At 36.3% G+C, this 16,744-nt stretch overlaps 1 protein-coding gene and 1 pseudogene across 3 annotated transcripts in view; both read right to left on the bottom strand.

The window, feature by feature from the left end:
* Positions 1-16,744, bottom strand: part of AFTPH (aftiphilin) — a 69,112-nt gene that overhangs the window by 10,547 nt on the left and 41,821 nt on the right. The window contains exons 3-8 of one of the 3 annotated variants that reach the window (XM_033239231.1): positions 14,273-14,424; positions 12,761-12,887; positions 12,304-12,360; positions 8,877-8,999; positions 2,447-2,507; positions 814-897 (exon numbers count right to left, since the gene is read on the bottom strand). In XM_033239231.1, the coding sequence (XP_033095122.1) occupies positions 814-897; positions 2,447-2,507; positions 8,877-8,999; positions 12,304-12,360; positions 12,761-12,887; positions 14,273-14,424 (604 nt within the window). The remainder of the gene's footprint in view (positions 1-813; positions 898-2,446; positions 2,508-8,876; positions 9,000-12,303; positions 12,361-12,760; positions 12,888-14,272; positions 14,425-16,744) is intronic. The other 2 variants (XM_033239232.1, XR_004443981.1) reach the window with 2 other exon arrangements.
* LOC117063115 lies at positions 3,003-3,115 on the bottom strand (annotated as a pseudogene).

Below are 16,744 nucleotides of genomic sequence, written 5' to 3'. Positions count from 1 at the left end.
AAATAATACTGAATAAAATGTAAACATAAAAATGCCATTATAATTTTAATCTTTTATTCAGTTAGAAAATGACAAAGTACATTAGTCCTTTGGTCAATGAACTGAACTTTTGCAGGGCTGAACATTAACAGGCACTCCAGTAATTTTTAATTTCTAGCTTTTAGTATCTCATAGCAATTATTTTCTACTATTAACTTTTGTAACATTTTTTTCCCCATGGAAAACTAACAGTATACTTTCTATTTAAGAGCTACATAAAAACAGAAATAGTTCTATACGGGACTATATACTTAGTGCTAGACTCCAACATTTTGGAACCTAATTATATATTTAGCAGCACTAATAAACAACTAATTGAATGCTGGAATTCGTAAAGGTTATATTATTACAGGCACTACAATGTAAAGTCATCTTTGTATACTAAAATATTCTATCTCTAAACTTGTATTTTTTAAAATGGCTTTATAGAATATGCTTTTAAAAATAAGCATATAAAATATCACATTTTCTACTTAGAGGGAAAAAACCCAACAACCCTGCCTTTAACTCTCTAAGGACATTAGGGATGTTTTATTCCTAGAAACTACTTTCAGCTTTGAATATTACACTCTGAGAAAGTTTTCCTTGAAATACATTTCACATGTCATTTTTTTTTTTTTTGTAATCAGATACTAGAAAATAACAGACGAAAGAAAAGTATTAAAAAGACATAGAGAATACAATCTACTTGTTTCCTTGTTTATAGGAAAGTCAAGTGATGTGGTCATGCTTTTAGTAAATAAACTGGAATTGTGGTTTTAACACTCTGCTGACCTGGGATTGTGGTGCTGCTGCTACAGCTACTGTCATCCACGGGCCCAAAGAAATCAAGGTTCAGAAGAGTGGAACCTCCACTAGCTTGAAATTCAGTGACCGTGTTGGTAGGCAGCCACACAGAAGGTAAGCCAAGGGAGGAGGGGTTATGTGTAAAAAGGGGTAAGACACACACTTGAACATGCAGGTTATAATTAGTAATCATTACACATTTTAAAAATCAACATTAAAACAATGTGTACAGTATTAGTTTTTCATTACTAAGGACATTTCTAAAGTAACAATTTAATTCAATGTACATTTTCTCATGTACAATGTAAAGAATGTAACACTTAGTAAGGTTTTAGGAGTTCAGTTCCTTCAATCAAAACTGGAAGCCATACCAGAAGGACCAAAAGGAAAGCGTACCCGTTAAAGGGAAACAATACTTTAATCTCAACCCAACATTAAAAATCCCTGTACATGCCCAAATCAATCTTTCATGTTAGTAATGCTGGTTTCTAATTAATGCTTTTTAAAAAGTGACAAAGTTGTCAGTTTCAGGACACGCACCAATATGTTTAGTTTAAAATAAAATAACATAATAAAGAATGTCATAACTACCCTACCCTGATGTGCAACCTCAAGCTGTACTGTTCCCCTTTAACTCTGAAACAGTAATCAGAAATAGTACACATTTTTAAAGAAGTTGTTTGTTAATAAAAAGCATGATGATTTGACTGAAGACACCAGACAACAGCAAAAAGTGCATCCAGGCTTTCCTTCAGCACTATATTAATTCAATTGGATGCTTTCCAGATATCCTAGGACCCCACTATAAGGCCAAGCTGATAGTGTCTTTTTACAATGGCAAAATAATTGCCGTTTAGACAATGACAGCTGTTTTAGACAATGGCTCGAACAACTTAAGCACAAGGAGTAATTACATCTTGGGATCCACTTAAAACTTGTGGTGTCAACACTAGAAACTAGCATTGGTGTGTTACTTATTTTAAAGAGCCCACATTACATTACTGGAATAAGTTATTCCTTTTTGAGGATTTTCTTTTAAAGCCATAAGTGAAACCAATTATTTTTAGAACTGCCTACTAACATTTGGAGACACGCTTTAGAAAAGGATTGTGAAATTTATTTTCTATTTGCATATAGGTGCTCTATAAAATATTAAATCTAAAAGCTACTTTAAGTCAATAAACATGGATCTATGCACATTGTTTTTGGTTAAATAATTGTGCTTTGTGCTTTGAAGCAGCCTCTAGCCACAAGACTTTGCATCCAAGAAAATTCCATAAATTAAAACTTACAGAAAAAAATTCAAGGTAAATTGGTCCTAGCTAAAATTTTTTAAACTACCTAGATATTTGTAAAAAATAAAGAAGCTTACTTTTGACTTAAGATAAAGAAACTAAAATTTTACCTAACTACTATTACCTATATTTGGACATTAATACTGTTGATAATAGTAACGGCTGGTTTCTTGAGCAATTACTATTCAGAAAGAAAGCCTGAATTTCCAAAGATAAGAATAAGTTATGTTCAAACAAAAAAGGAAATCAGCAGAGAGAAGTTTGTCTGAACTTTGTAGCTTTCTTAACTCTAGCTCTGGTGCTAGAGGCTCTACGGAGAGACGTACCATCTAAAGGGTTAGTAAGGCCACTGCTACTCCAGTCAAACTGGACGGGTGGTAGAGACTCCTAGAGTTGAAAATCAAAAAATCAAAATTAATCAGTACAGGTTGTAGCAACGTAAAGAATCCTTAAAAAAAAAAAAAAAAAAAATTATAGCAAGACCATTAGGCAACAAAGTACCTAAAGACAAAACTGGGATAATTTACAATTTCAGAAGGTTACCTGCAAATATTAGCACAAACTGAAATTGCAAAATTTACAAACAGTACAGGTTATTGACATTTAAAAAGCTGTATCTGGGAAATGAAATTATCTTTACATTTTTAAACAAATTTATGAACTGATTCTATGCCAAGATTTCAATCTATTCTCAAATCGTGATTTAAACTATTGGTGTGATTACAATAAAAAAAACATGGTATAAAATGAGAAGATTCAATGTCTAAGGTCTGTCTGGTTCCTTACGATTTTCCAAATTTTGAAGAAAATCATGGGCTAATAAATGAGACATTTTTAAAGTGTTGATTTAAAATATTTATTTTAATCAACTTCTTTGATTTAGAAATTATGTTATTAGATACCAGAATTTAATTTTGTGTGTCATCCTTGTACAGAGGCCATGCTAATCTCCTCTGTACTTTGCCAATTTTAATAATGTGTTGCTGAAGTGAGCATAGAATTTTAAAAACAATACTAAAACAAAACGAAAGGGATGCTCAGGCTGGGCGCAGTGGCTCAAGCCTGTAATCCCAGCACTTCGGGATCCGAGGTGGGCGGATCACGAGGTCAGGAGATCGAGACCATCCTGGCTAACACAGTGAAACCCTGTCTCTACTGAAAATACAAAAAATTAGCCAGGGGTGGTGGCACACGCCTGTAATCCCAGCTACTTGGGAAGCTGAGGCAGAAGAATAGCTTGAACCCCGGAGGCGGAGGTTGCCGTGAGCCGAGATCGTGCCACTATTTACTACACTTCAGCCTGGGCGACAGAGTGAGAATCTGTCTCCAAAAAAACAAAACAAAACAAAACACTATTCCAGGGGTTTAAATTTCATAACTGTCAAACATATAAAATAAGCAAATGGTAAATTTAAGATGGAAGGCAGTGCAAAAACATCTTTAAAATGAGCATTCACACTTCATTTTAAGAATATTCTCACAAGAAAAACATGTTGGTTTCTTTTTTCTTTTCTTTTGGGGGTGGTAAAATAGGCTGTATTTTATTAGACTTTTGATATCAAAATGTTATCAGTTTTTTTTGGACATCGCTTAACACTACACTTTACTGTAAGGCAGGCACTGTTAAAACTTTGTATTAATTTTTTTCTGGGTAGGTAAGGTCATTTGCTGTTTTCTATAGAAAAGGAGCATGAATCAGTTATTTTTGAAAAGTCTAATCCATGATATTATAATATGACTATCAGGATAACTGGGATACCAATGACAGGCAAAATTAATTTAAGTATTCAGTCCCCCAAAATCAGGTCCAGCCTGGAGCAAGGTATAAATTGAGTAAAATACTATAACATTAGTTAGTGGGTGCCAGGGCTAAGGGATGGTTGTGGGGCGGTGACTATGAAGGGTGTTCTTAATAGTGGTGGTGGTGGTTACGTGAATCTATCTATGTGATATGATATAGACCTATATACACATATTTACCAATGTCATGTTCCTGGCTTTTACATTATAGTATATTATGTAAGATGTAACCATGGAGGAAACTGGTGAAGGGTGCAAGGGACTTCTCTGTACTATATTTGCAACTTCCTGTGAATCTGTAATTATTTCAGATAAAAGTTAAAAAACTGCTGAAAACCTAGTTTATAACCTACCTGCACAGCTAATAAATATTTAGAAAATATCCTCTTTAGCTGATCTTAAAAGGAAACAAACATCTCTAAGCATTCTAGCAGATTCAACTTACTCCACTTCTTAGATCAGTGACACCTTTGCTCATAATCCACACTGAATGGAGAAAATCTAGGTTTATGCAATAACAATTTCTGAATAAATGGAGCAAGTTCTTTCATGAACACATTCTATCTGAATGATGTCAAGTAGCTGGGTGCTTAGAAATATTTCAATGATTTGCTGAAATCTGAGCTTCTCAAATAGGGTATGGTATTTAGAAGATAGCCAAAATCATAATGAGGTGATACACACGAATCAGCATTTAATGAAAATGAAAAAAGGTGAAAAACAGGATACCAAAGCAAAAAAAGATTAAAACTAATGATGTTCACAAGTATGGAAACTCAAGAGAAAGCCTGAGAAGGAAGCATTTTAAAACTACTTGAAGCAATGTGGTATGAATTATTACTACAGAGAAAACAGCACTAGGCAAATAAGGTCATAATAAAAAGAACAAAAACATGGAGACAGGAGGCTTGGATTCTAGTCCTAGCAGTACCACTAATACATGGTTTTGGGTAAATCACTTAGCCTTTCCAAATATGTTTTCTTGCTGTAAAAAGTGAGCATAGTGGCCAGGCGCAGTGGCTCACGCCTGTAATCCCAACATTTTGGGAGGCCGAGGTGGGTGGATCACTTGAGGTCAGGAGTTCAAGGCCAGCCTGGGCAACATGGTGAAACCCATCTCCAATAAAAATACAAAAATCAGCCGGGTGTGGTGGCAGGTGCCTGCAATCCCAGCTACTTGGGAGGCTGAGGTAGGAGAATCGCTTGAACCCAGGAGACAGAAGTTGCAGTGAGCTGAGACTGCGCCATTGCACTCTAGCCTGGGCAACAGAGCAAAACTCGGTTTCAAAAAAAAAAAAAAAAAAAAAAGTCAGCATGGAACTAGATAATCATTTTTTCTTCTAGCTCTAAAATTCTGATTCACAACTAAAATATATCAGGCAGTCTAAGAGAAGTTGCTAGTAGTGACTAGATAGATAACTGCTAGTCAGAGTGTTGACCCTACTTAATGATGAATAAAGTGTAAAGTATTTACTAAGATGGAAATCAGCAGTGGTCACAATGGTGTGACCTTAGAAACACATACACAATCCCAAAAAAGCTAAAATTACTGTTTTCACCTGTAAACTAAGTTAATACATTTCTAAACAAGAGATGCAATAGTTGTAAGATCAATGAATACAAGCCAATTTGGAAGACAGAAACAAACTCAATGGGTACCAAAATTGGGATAGAACAGACAGATCCAAAAGCATGTAGTCATAATGGGAATTATCCAATTGTGCTTGTGCTAAGTTTGGAAGCCACTGTTGCTTCTAACACTAAAGGCTAGAGCTGTTCCATCTAAAAGAAATAAGACTAGTAGGAAGATGTAACTTCCTGCATGGCCAAAAAGTAAAATTATGTATATATACACACACATATTTGTGTATTTCATTTGTGTGTATGAAATCCACATACGTGTGTGTGTATGTAGCATGCCAAACAAGAGTAGTAAGAAGTATCATTTTCTAGGCCGGGTGCGATATCTCATGCCTTGTAATCCCAGCACTTTGGGAGGCTGAGGCAGGCAGATCACTTGAGGTCAGGAGTTTTGAGACCAGCCTGGCCAACATGGTGAAACCCCGTCTCTACTAAAAATACAAAAATTAGTCTGGTATTGTGGCGTGTGACTGTAGTCTCAGCTACTTGGGAGGCTGAGGCAGGAGAATCGCTTGAACCCGGGAGGTGGAGGCTGCAGTGAGCCGAGATCATGCCACTGCACTCCAGCCTGGGTGACACAGCAAGACTCTACCTAAAAAAAAAAAAAAATACATATAATACACACACACACACATATATATATATACACATATACATATAAACATACACATATATATATATATATATATAAAATATATATAATTTTCTGTAAAGAGACTCTTTAGAAAATGTACTTTAGATGTTTGTTAAATTTTTTTTTTTTCAAGGCAGGGTTTCACTCTGTTGCCCAGGCTGAAGTGCAGTGGTGTGAACATGGCTCACTGCAGCCTTGACCTTCTGAGCTCTAAGTGATTCTCCCACCTCAGCCTCCTGAGAGGCTGGGACTACAGGCTCATGCCATCACGCCTGGCTAATTTTTGTATAGGCACGGTTTTGCCATATTGGTTAGGCTGGTCTTGAACTCCTGGGCTCAAGCAATCCACCTGCCTTGGCCTCCCAAAGTGCTGAGATTACAGGCATAAGCTACCATGCCTGCTCTGTTAAATATTTTAACCTGAGTCAGAGGTATGGAGTCAAGCAAGGACCATACAATTCTGTGATGGAGGTCAGGCATCTTAGCACAAAATTCTAAACACGTTTTTTCATTAGGTCATCTGGACTACTTTTTTGTCAAGTCCACAGTGAAATTATATAAGAAACATAAGCTATGACTAAAATGAAATACACAGTAAGATCAAATCAGCTAGAGGCAAAAATGACAGGCAACAGCTGACACAATAAGCAATAGTTTATGGGGTTGTAAGGTGGAAATGGTTAGATGGAGGAGGAAGCAAACAAAACTAGCAACAAATGGTCTCAATAAGAATAGCTCCATGTTCAGTGAATGTACCAAGCAGTTACTCAAAATCCTTTCCTAGTACCTAACACTGTAGGAATAAGAATGCAGATGGAGGCAGAAATAAAAATGTGCCATGGGAAAGGTAATTCATGCATAGACAGGGCAGACCTGGGAGAGCAGTTTATAGCCAGAGGGCATATCGGGGCAACAAAATTAAGGTAACTAAGAACAGATTCTACCTATGGAGACATTCTGCCCAAGCCACCTTGTCTGCTGCCCAACCATCAAGGCCAGGTATTATAAACATGGCCCACTAATTCAGTGCTAGTAATAAGCTGGCTTCAAAGTAACATTTAAGCTATGTCCAAGTATAAAACAGTGGTACACAGCAGTAATATTAGATGTTTCCTGAAACACACCTAAAATGGCAGGACCTATGCTTTAGACATTTTCTAAAGTATGTTCTACAAAACACTGGTTCTGCAGGTGTTACCACTCCCCTCTCCTCTGGTCTCTGCAAAAAAAGGTCCTGTGGCCAAGTAAATCTGAGAAATGAATTAAAATTAAGGCCATTCACTGCAGGACTCTTCAGTGTCCTTAATGTGTGTTGTGATCTCTAAGGGTAGTTATGGGGCTATGATATGAAGTATTTCCCAAACTTACTTTACCCTGGAACCCTTTAGTGAACCATCTCTAAATGGTTTTAATGGGGATTTAATGTTCAATGGGAACACATTTTGGGAAAGGCTGTCCAAGTATACACTTTTTGTGTTAGATACAATTAAAGATGACATCTAAGGTTGAGAAATGACAAAACATGGCAAGAATATGTTTTAGAAATGGTAATGTTCACTTAAAAATACTAAACTTCTAAAAATACAATATTTAAACAGCACTGAGTCAGTTTCTAACTTGATATGGAAAGAGTAAGCAAGCCCAAATGGCCCATTTTACCCAAAAAGTGAGAGAAGACTTTATATTAACATATTAGTCTGAAAAAAAATTTGTGCTTAAGTGTGCCAAGGAGGTAAAGGATAAGAAAGGCAAGACAGTTTTCTGGCTGGGTGTGGTGGCTCACACCGTAATCCCAGCACTTTGGGAAGCTGAGGTGGGTGGATCACCTGAGGTCACAAGTTCGATACCAGCTTGGCCAACATGGTGAAACCCCATCTCTACTAAAAACACAAAAATTAGCTGGGCATGTTGGCACATGCTTGTAGTCCCAGCTACTTGGGAGGCTGAGGCAGGAGAATTGCTTGAACCCGGGAGGCAGAGGTTATAGTAAGCCAAGATCGCACTACTGCACTCCAGCCTGGGAGACAGAGCAAGACTCCATTTCAAAAAAAAAAAAAAAAACAGTTTTCTATTTTCCTAATCCATACATTGTTCAGTTAAAGGTCACATCATTTTCGAGTTAAATAACCATTTTGCTTAAACTCTAAAAACAAGTTTAAGGCAATGGACATACCTAACCTTTACTACTGCTTTATAAAATTTCACAGGATTCCAGAAAAAATACTAGTTCTGCAGGTGTTACTACTCCCCTGTACACTAGCAGACTTACAGAGTTGATATAAATACAGTGTTTCCTTTTTTCTTTTATTTTTCTTTTTGAAAATCCAGCACTTACCAGATTTGTGTCAGTAATTATGATTACACAATATTCAAACTGTAAGGGACTTTAGAGATACTTGTTTTAAATCCTTCAATTTATAGATAAAGAGACTAAGGCCTGGAAAGGGTTAAGAACTTACCCATAATCACCCATTTCTCAAATTGAGCTTTTCTGTTTTCAAAAATTAAAGATTTGTTCATTGTATTCCAAGGGATGTTAATCAGAATCATATTCATCATTAAATCAAGCTTTAAAAATATTTTTAAAACTAACAGTCATAAATGAAGGAAAAAGGCAGTATGTGTGGATATATGTGTATATACATGCATAAACATATTTATACACATATAGATATTTTTACCTGGAACTGATCAGATGTACATGTGTTCATATCTGGTGACATGGTGGCTGTCTGACCGATGGAAGCTATTTTTTCGGCAGCAGAAAGTGGTTTCAATGGTTCCTTGGTGGGCTCTAACATACCCTGAAAAAGGAATATTAACCTTTAATGGTGGTGGGGGGCACAGCCCACAAGCTTAAGTTAATCTATCAGAAAGGAGAAACTAAAAAACAGGTCACTTGGAAAGTACTGAAGACAAAAAGGAACTAGTCTTTTTGTTTTTTTTTCTAAGAGACATTTTTAAGAGACAAGGTCTCACTATGTTGCCCAGGCTGGCCTCAAACTCCTTGGCTCAAGGGATCCTCTTGCCTCAAGCTCATGTCACCACACCCAGCTATTCTTAAATTTTATTTACTGAAAATCCTATAGCACTATAATGAGAACCATTCACAATACCTTTAGAATCAAAAGTTTTTAAAGCAATACTTTGTATTGTAAATTAGATGTTTTAAAGTACAGGGTTATTACTGTCACATCAAAGCATAAGCACCAACTCAGGATGGGTGGGGGGAGACAACAATATTTCACATCTAACCTCTAAAAATCCAACACTTTAATGACACTAAAATGGAAAGGGCACCCTTTGTACACATTACCCCATGGTGGTGTGAGAAGTGAGAGCGGATTCTAAAACACGCCATATAATATGACATCTATATCCTTCAGTGTAAATGTAATGTTTGATCCTGATCTCTATGATGGCACTGGAAACTTAGTACTTAGTTCCTTGGACAGGCAAAGCAGATACACAGCCTTTTTAGAGAGGAAAACATCTTACAGGTTCCACAGGGTTTGTTACAAATCTAATGTACCTTTTTTTTTTTTTTTAAATTGAGATGGAGTTTCGCTCTTGCTGCCCAGGATGGAGTGCAGTGGCGTGATCCTGGCTCACTGCAACCTCTACCTCCTGGGTTCAAGCGCTTCTCCTGCCTTAGCCTCCTGGGTAGCTAAGAAACAGGTGTCCGCCACCATGTCTGGCTCATTTTTTGTATTTTTTTAGTAGAGATGGGGTTTATCCACCTTGGCCAGGCTGGTCTTGAACTCCTGACCTCAGGTGATCCACCCATCTCGGCCTCCCAAAGTGCTACGATTACAGGCGTGAGCCACCGCGCCTGGCCTAATATGCTTTTTGAGTAAGAAAGACAGATGTTCAGTATGGCTATAGAAATAGGAAAAAAATCAGTATTTTTCATCAACACTCTACCAAACTCAAAATGGGCCATAATCTAGGTCTGAAAAAAGTCAAACTGTTACATGTTTTAAAATAATATCTGATAAGCTTTTGAATATTTTTCAATCAAAGTTTATATCCTAGACAAAATCACCCTTAACTGGACCAAAAAGAAACAAAACAAAACTCAAAGCTCTGCTAAGTCATTAATGTTAGAATCTGTAAATTTCTAAAATTTTCAGGACAATCCCTGCCTCCTCCCTTCCCCAATAGAACAGGCGTAAACTAAAACAGTTTGCAGAATCAATTCTTAACAGTAGCACATCTGAAAGGCTTTAACCCAGCAGCTAGAAAAATGAAAGAAGTTCATGGTCTAACTCAATACCATAAGTATTATACAGGTCCTCTAGTGTGCCCTTATGCAGAGTCGATACATTTGGTAAACAATTACTAGTCTCAGCCAAGACTTGTAATTTGAATGATCACTTTAAGCAGTGGTTCTCAAATTGTGATCCCCGATCAGAAGCTTCTGTGTCACCTTGGAACTTGTGAGATGTACAAATTCTCGAGCCTACCTCAGAAATATTGAACAAGAAACGGGGGTGGCGGGGGGGCGTGCTCAGCAATTTGTGTTTTAACAAGTCTTCCAAGTGATTCTGATACACATGAAAGTTTGAGAACCAGTGGCTTAAATGATCATTTCAAGTACTATTTCTCCAAGTGAGATCAAAAGATTATTGAACATCTCATACATGTAAGGCACCATGGGTAAAGTTAGCTATAATTAAAACTTGATATTAAAAGAAAGGTTTCTAAATGAAAGATATCACAAAGATGGAGGAGGGGAGATACATTTATATTCATTAAACTTTGGTATTCAAGCTTATATCGAAATAGTAGCTATAGGTATGAGCTGACAGATGTGAAAATAAACCGGAAAAAAGATGGCGGGGAGGAAAGAAGTGGAAAAAAAAAGTCCATAGAAATAGTAAAAATATTTCTAATGAAGGTTGAAAAATAAAGCATAAGCTTTAGCTTCTAACTCCTCACAAACCTCACAGAACTGGTTAATGGGGTGAGGCTACACATTAGCATTAAGTAGGTCACTGCCCCTAATATGCTGAATGAAAGTGCCTACAAATTAAATCCCTAGTTCCATAACATCAACAACCTCTGGATTGCTACTCCTTGAGAAAAAAAGAAATCCAAATAACCAAAAAGTTAAAGAAATGTTCAGCATTATATTTACCTACAACAGAAAACAATGGGAATCATCAAAGTGTTTTTAAAGTACATGATAAAAACCATTTACAAAGGAGTAAACACTGATTTAAAAAAAAAACTCTAGAAAATTCCACAAAAATCAAAATGTTCCAATTCAAAATCAATAATTAGTGCTTATTCATGGAGAAAGTTTATAGATTTAAAGGTCAAGTTCCACAGCAAATTAACTGTCACATGCACATAATGGGTTGTATAAATTCTATACCAAAGATTCCTTCATTATTTTTCCCTTATTTCCAATTCAATGGTTACAGTAATGTTTTTAGTTTGATAGGACATTTTTATTCATCAATAAAAATATATTTTTTCATCAATAAAAATAAAGACACACCAAAAAAACACAAACATCAAACTTTAAAATATGACTGAGTCTTGAGAAGGAACAGAATGAAAATGTTTTCTGGTACTACCTGGCATAACTGAAAAAACAAAATTCAACACATTTAAAATATTAATGGAAAAACTAAGAACCCATTATAAGTCCTGGCTCGTTTAAATTTCACTATAATTTGGTGTTTCTAAGCTTTTATGTACATCTATAGCCTCAATATTGCATTATTTAAAATTAATAAATGAATTAAAACAAATTACTTCGCTAGGTCTTCAGATACTTCAGCTTTTTCTTTAAAGCAAGTTTAGAAAAGAAAAAGAATCCTCCAAAGGTGCATTTTACAAACAGTTATATATGCTAATATTAGTAAGATAAAAATTTTCAATCTAAAACAAAACAGTATCTGTAATTAATGAAATATTTTAAAAGTCCTGCGATCAGTATTTGATGGGATTTATGAGTTCAAAAAAGATCTATTTATACCCTTCAGATTCCAACACTAAACGTCTCTTATATAGCATGACACAGAAGTGTATTTTAAGATGATTTTACAGAATAAATGCAGTAATGATAAATACATGCAGAGAGATTTTTGTACTTACCAATCCTGCTGCATACATGGGCACTATAACAGGCTGCTTCTTATTGCCCGTGAAGAGCTACACACACGTGTTAGACAGACAGAAAGAACAGATATTTAGAGAATAATCTATCATACAATGAAATAGTTTCCAAATATGCTTGCGATGTTTTATTATATATAGGGAATAATAAATTGATGAAACTTAAAAATTGCCCATATGGGGTTATCTCCCAGTCCAATTCCTTCATTTTATATTTAAGAAAAACTACTAAAACAATTTTTTCTAAAAATAAGTATTGAAGAAAAATTTAGGTAGATTGATGTTTACAAGTCAGCACATTCAATATAAATGAACATTTAAACGAAGTATTTATTTTCTGAGGAACTAGCTTACCACAGCTTAAACAGAAGTATAACAGAATTTTAAAACACCCACAGGTTGATTAAAAGATTTTTTAAGGTACTAACAAACTCACAATGTTTCGGGTGTCTATTCCCAAGGAGCACAAAAGCTTCTTGTTGCTATGGGAGCCGCCCCACTGGTATCTCAAGCCATGTGCATCATGGATATCCTGTAGCTCAGTCCACACATCTAGCAATTCCCTGCAAAGGCCAGGATGAAGCCATCAACAATAGGTTACTCAATAACTTTCACCATGAGTTCTACTTATAATACGGCTGTGACATGTTACACATTCCAATTACTCTTGGGTCCAACATAAGTATATAACTATTTGAATGAAATCAAGAGCCAACACTAGTGACTGTAAGTCACTAGAAAAATAACTAAGTGAGGCCAGGTGTGGTGGCTCATGTGTGTAATTCCAGCACTTTGGGAGGCCGAGGCGGGCGGATCACCTGAGGTCAGGAGTTCTAGACTAGCCTGGCCAACATGGTGAAACCCCATCTCTACTAAAAAATACAAAAAATTAGCCAGACATGGTGGTGGGCACCTGCAATTCCAGTTACTCAGGAAGCTAAGGCAGGAGAATCGCTTGACCCAGGAGGAAGAGGTTGCAGTGAGCCAAGATCACTCCAACCTGGGCAACAGAGTGAGACTCTGTCTCAAAGAAAAAAAGATATTTCATTGTGAAATTTCAGAACATCGGCAACAGATCTTAAACTATAAATTTAATGTGAGAGTAGAATAAAATTTTACCTCCCATCTATCTTTTTTCTCAGAAGGCTGTTGGAGGATGTGCTCCACCAAAATGGGATCTAAGTGAAGGGAAGTCCCAAGACAACATATGTGTAAGCCCAGACTGAAACCATTCTAGATGGGAGCAGAATACGGGGTTGGATCACAAGTGTATGAACAAGCTCTCAAAGGGTAGGGAAACACTAATGAAAAAGAGAAGCCCAGGAGGAAGTTGTACTATAAAGAAAACAGTGGCTTAAGAGTAAACAATATATACATGATTATATTAATGAAAATGCCAAATAAGAAATTAACCAAAAACTGATATATGGGGAAGATGAGGGGAGAATAGCAGAGGTAAGATCTAAATTTTCGCTTACCATTCTAAGAAGTCAAAAAATAATATATAACATCAATTGATTAGAATATTGATTTAGAAATATAATAACAAACAGCTCAAAAGAAAAGAGGCAGGGAGTTTAGGTTTTGACACAATGTTTTTGAGTCTTAATTTTTTTTTTTTTTTTTTGGAGATAGAGTCTTGCTCTGTCACTCAGGCTGGAGTGCAACGATCTCGGCTCACTGCAACCTCCATCTTCTGGGTTCAAGCGATCCTTGTGCTTCAACCTCAATCCCAAGTAGCTGGGATTACAGGCATGCGCCACCACACCCTGCTAAATTTTTCTGTATTTTTTAGTAGAGACCATGTTGGTTAGGCTGGTCTCAAACTCCTGACCTCAGGTGATCCACCGCGCCCGGCCTGAACCTTAATGTTTTAAGATAAACTTATAAATTAGAACTGCTGAAAGTAACAAAAACACATGCTATCTAAAAACTCTCTTCTACTTACCCACTTTCAGGTAAGGCCTCTCTTGTTTTTATTGGCAAAGTGCTTGTTTCCAGCAAGTGCTTCAGGGAAGTAACTTCCTCTTCAGCATCAGGGACAAGTATGGAAGGAAAACATGCTTCGAAAATTCGCTCCAGGCGGTTTAATAAAGCTGTCTGCATCAAAACACCCCCCCAAAAGTTTATTTTCATTTAATTTTGATATCATAGTAATAGTATTAAAATGCAAACACATGCACACCCTGTCCACTACTGTAAGACAGGAAGAGAACCATCACTCAGATACAGAAAACACTAAGTGAAAAGAATACAACTACTCACGAAACAATCACTCTAAATGATTAATTTAAATAATGACGATGAGCTACATAGCTGGCAAGTAAAAGCAACGTGCCAAGCAATATACCTGCTACTTTACATGCATTATCTTTATCTATTACAAAATTCTACAAAAAATAAATTACCCAATTGTACAGTGAGAAAGCAATCTCAATGTGTGAATAATGTGCCCAAAGCAAAAACCAAAAAAACCCAGAGAGCATTTATATTCTTTCCACCACACTGGAATGTCTCTTACCACCACTCATCTACTCTAGATTTAGGAACAAAAAGATCGGATGCTTGTGAGAAGTATTATGTTATTATAGCTAAACAATCTGTTTTTTTGGACATAAACACGAATTTTGATAGCCTTTTGGAAATATTTTTGCTGCTAATAGTACAAACCAAAGTAGGAAAGAATGTCTCAATTTTTACTGATAAAAAATTCAAAAAGCTCATTCATCATTTTGGTGATATGTATTATCTTTTAGATATTCCATTTCTTCTCGTCTTTGTTGCATGTGTATTTTTGAATAGAATACTATGTTTCTCCTAAGTAAAGCCTTCATATTCCCCAGAGTAGTTTCACCAAGAACAAACATAAATCTCTTGGCATTTTTTTTTACATATTTTTATTAACTAAAACTTGTTGGGTTTAAATCAACTTAGTTTTGGTACCACTAGGTTTACTATACATGTGTAACCTACAATAACATTTATTCCTATTTTCCCATTTCAGATACATGTAATATATTTTCCAACTTAGCCCAGTTTACCATGTAAACATCAACTACGAATACAAATTGTTAGTAAGTTAAAGCCTGCTGTAAGATTAAGTTTACTATTGAATTGACACAGACTGTACGAGCAAAATGCCACATCATGGTGGTACCTCCTGCCAAGTAACAAAAACAAGTTGATGCTTGATTTCTGTTTTGTAGTGTAGTGAGCACCCAGGAAAATTAAAAAAAAAAAAAAAAAAAAGGAAAGGAAAAAATTTCACCTTTTCTGTATCCAAATCTCTTTTGGAAGCTGTATCAGAGCAAAAACTTAACACTGCATAATTAGTCTCAGGGTACTCTTTTTGTAATTCTACAAAAGTTACTCACATCATAATTATATTCATGTGTGTGATATTGGAAAAGGTTCTCACTATCAATTATGAACCCTAAGTAAAGGGTAGCCTCAAGATCCCAAGGCTTGTGAAACTTGAGTGCGTCAAGGGGCCCTTGCTCTCACTTGCCTCAACAGAGGGAATGGACAGACATTATTTTCCAAGAGATCAGATAACCACCTAATTGGATACATGATTGGCTCCTCCTGGGCAGGGAAGATAAACAAAAAACTCACATATGACCAAATTTTATTTCTCTGTAAATTAAATCTTTCTTGTATCCTCTTTGTTATCTTTTTAATGGGATAGGAAATAATGTTTACCACAGGAAGAAAAGAAATGACCCTAAAACACATCCAACCACTTGGGCAATGTTACACATAACTGCCAGGTGTTAAGACACCAGCAAAATTCTCAAATGAGTGGAATGAAGCTGAGGCAAAGAAACATTACCTAATCGCCTCAATTTTTACTTCTTCTTTAGCCTTTTCCCATAAAGGATATAAGTTGAATGGAAATTTCTAAAGAAAGTTTCGTATATGTTTAGGATCAGATATTATATTAGATTGCTTCAAATCTTATGTTGAATAAGATAGAGCAGGAGATTAGCAATATTTTCTTTAGAGAGCCAGATAGTAAATACGTTGGGCCTTGTAGGCCATTCGGAATAAGCAGGGGTATGTTCCAGTGAAACTTATTTACAAAAACAGGCGGCAGGACAGATTCATCCTGTGGGTCACGGTTTGACCCTTGAGATAGAGCTGTAAATAATAAATAACCAGAATCCACTAACAGCATTGCCCAACATTTTTTTTTTTTTTGAGATGGTCTCACTCTGTCACCCAGGCTGGAGTGCAGTGGTAAGATCTCGGCTCACTGCAAGCTCCACCTCCCAGGTTCATGCCATTCTTCTGCCTCAGCCTCCCAAGTAGCTGGGACTACAGGCGCCCACCACCACGCCTGGCTAATTTTTTATTTTTAGTAGACGGGGTTTCACCGTGTTAGCCAGGATGGTCTCGATCTCTTGACCTGGTGATCTGC

The sequence above is a fragment of the Trachypithecus francoisi genome, unplaced genomic scaffold, assembly GCF_009764315.1.
Source record: "Trachypithecus francoisi isolate TF-2019V2 unplaced genomic scaffold, Tfra_2.0 Lachesis_group17, whole genome shotgun sequence".
Lineage (NCBI taxonomy): Eukaryota > Metazoa > Chordata > Mammalia > Primates > Cercopithecidae > Trachypithecus > Trachypithecus francoisi.
Note: the sequence above shows the minus strand (reverse complement) of the source record. Positions and strands in the feature narration are given on the sequence as shown.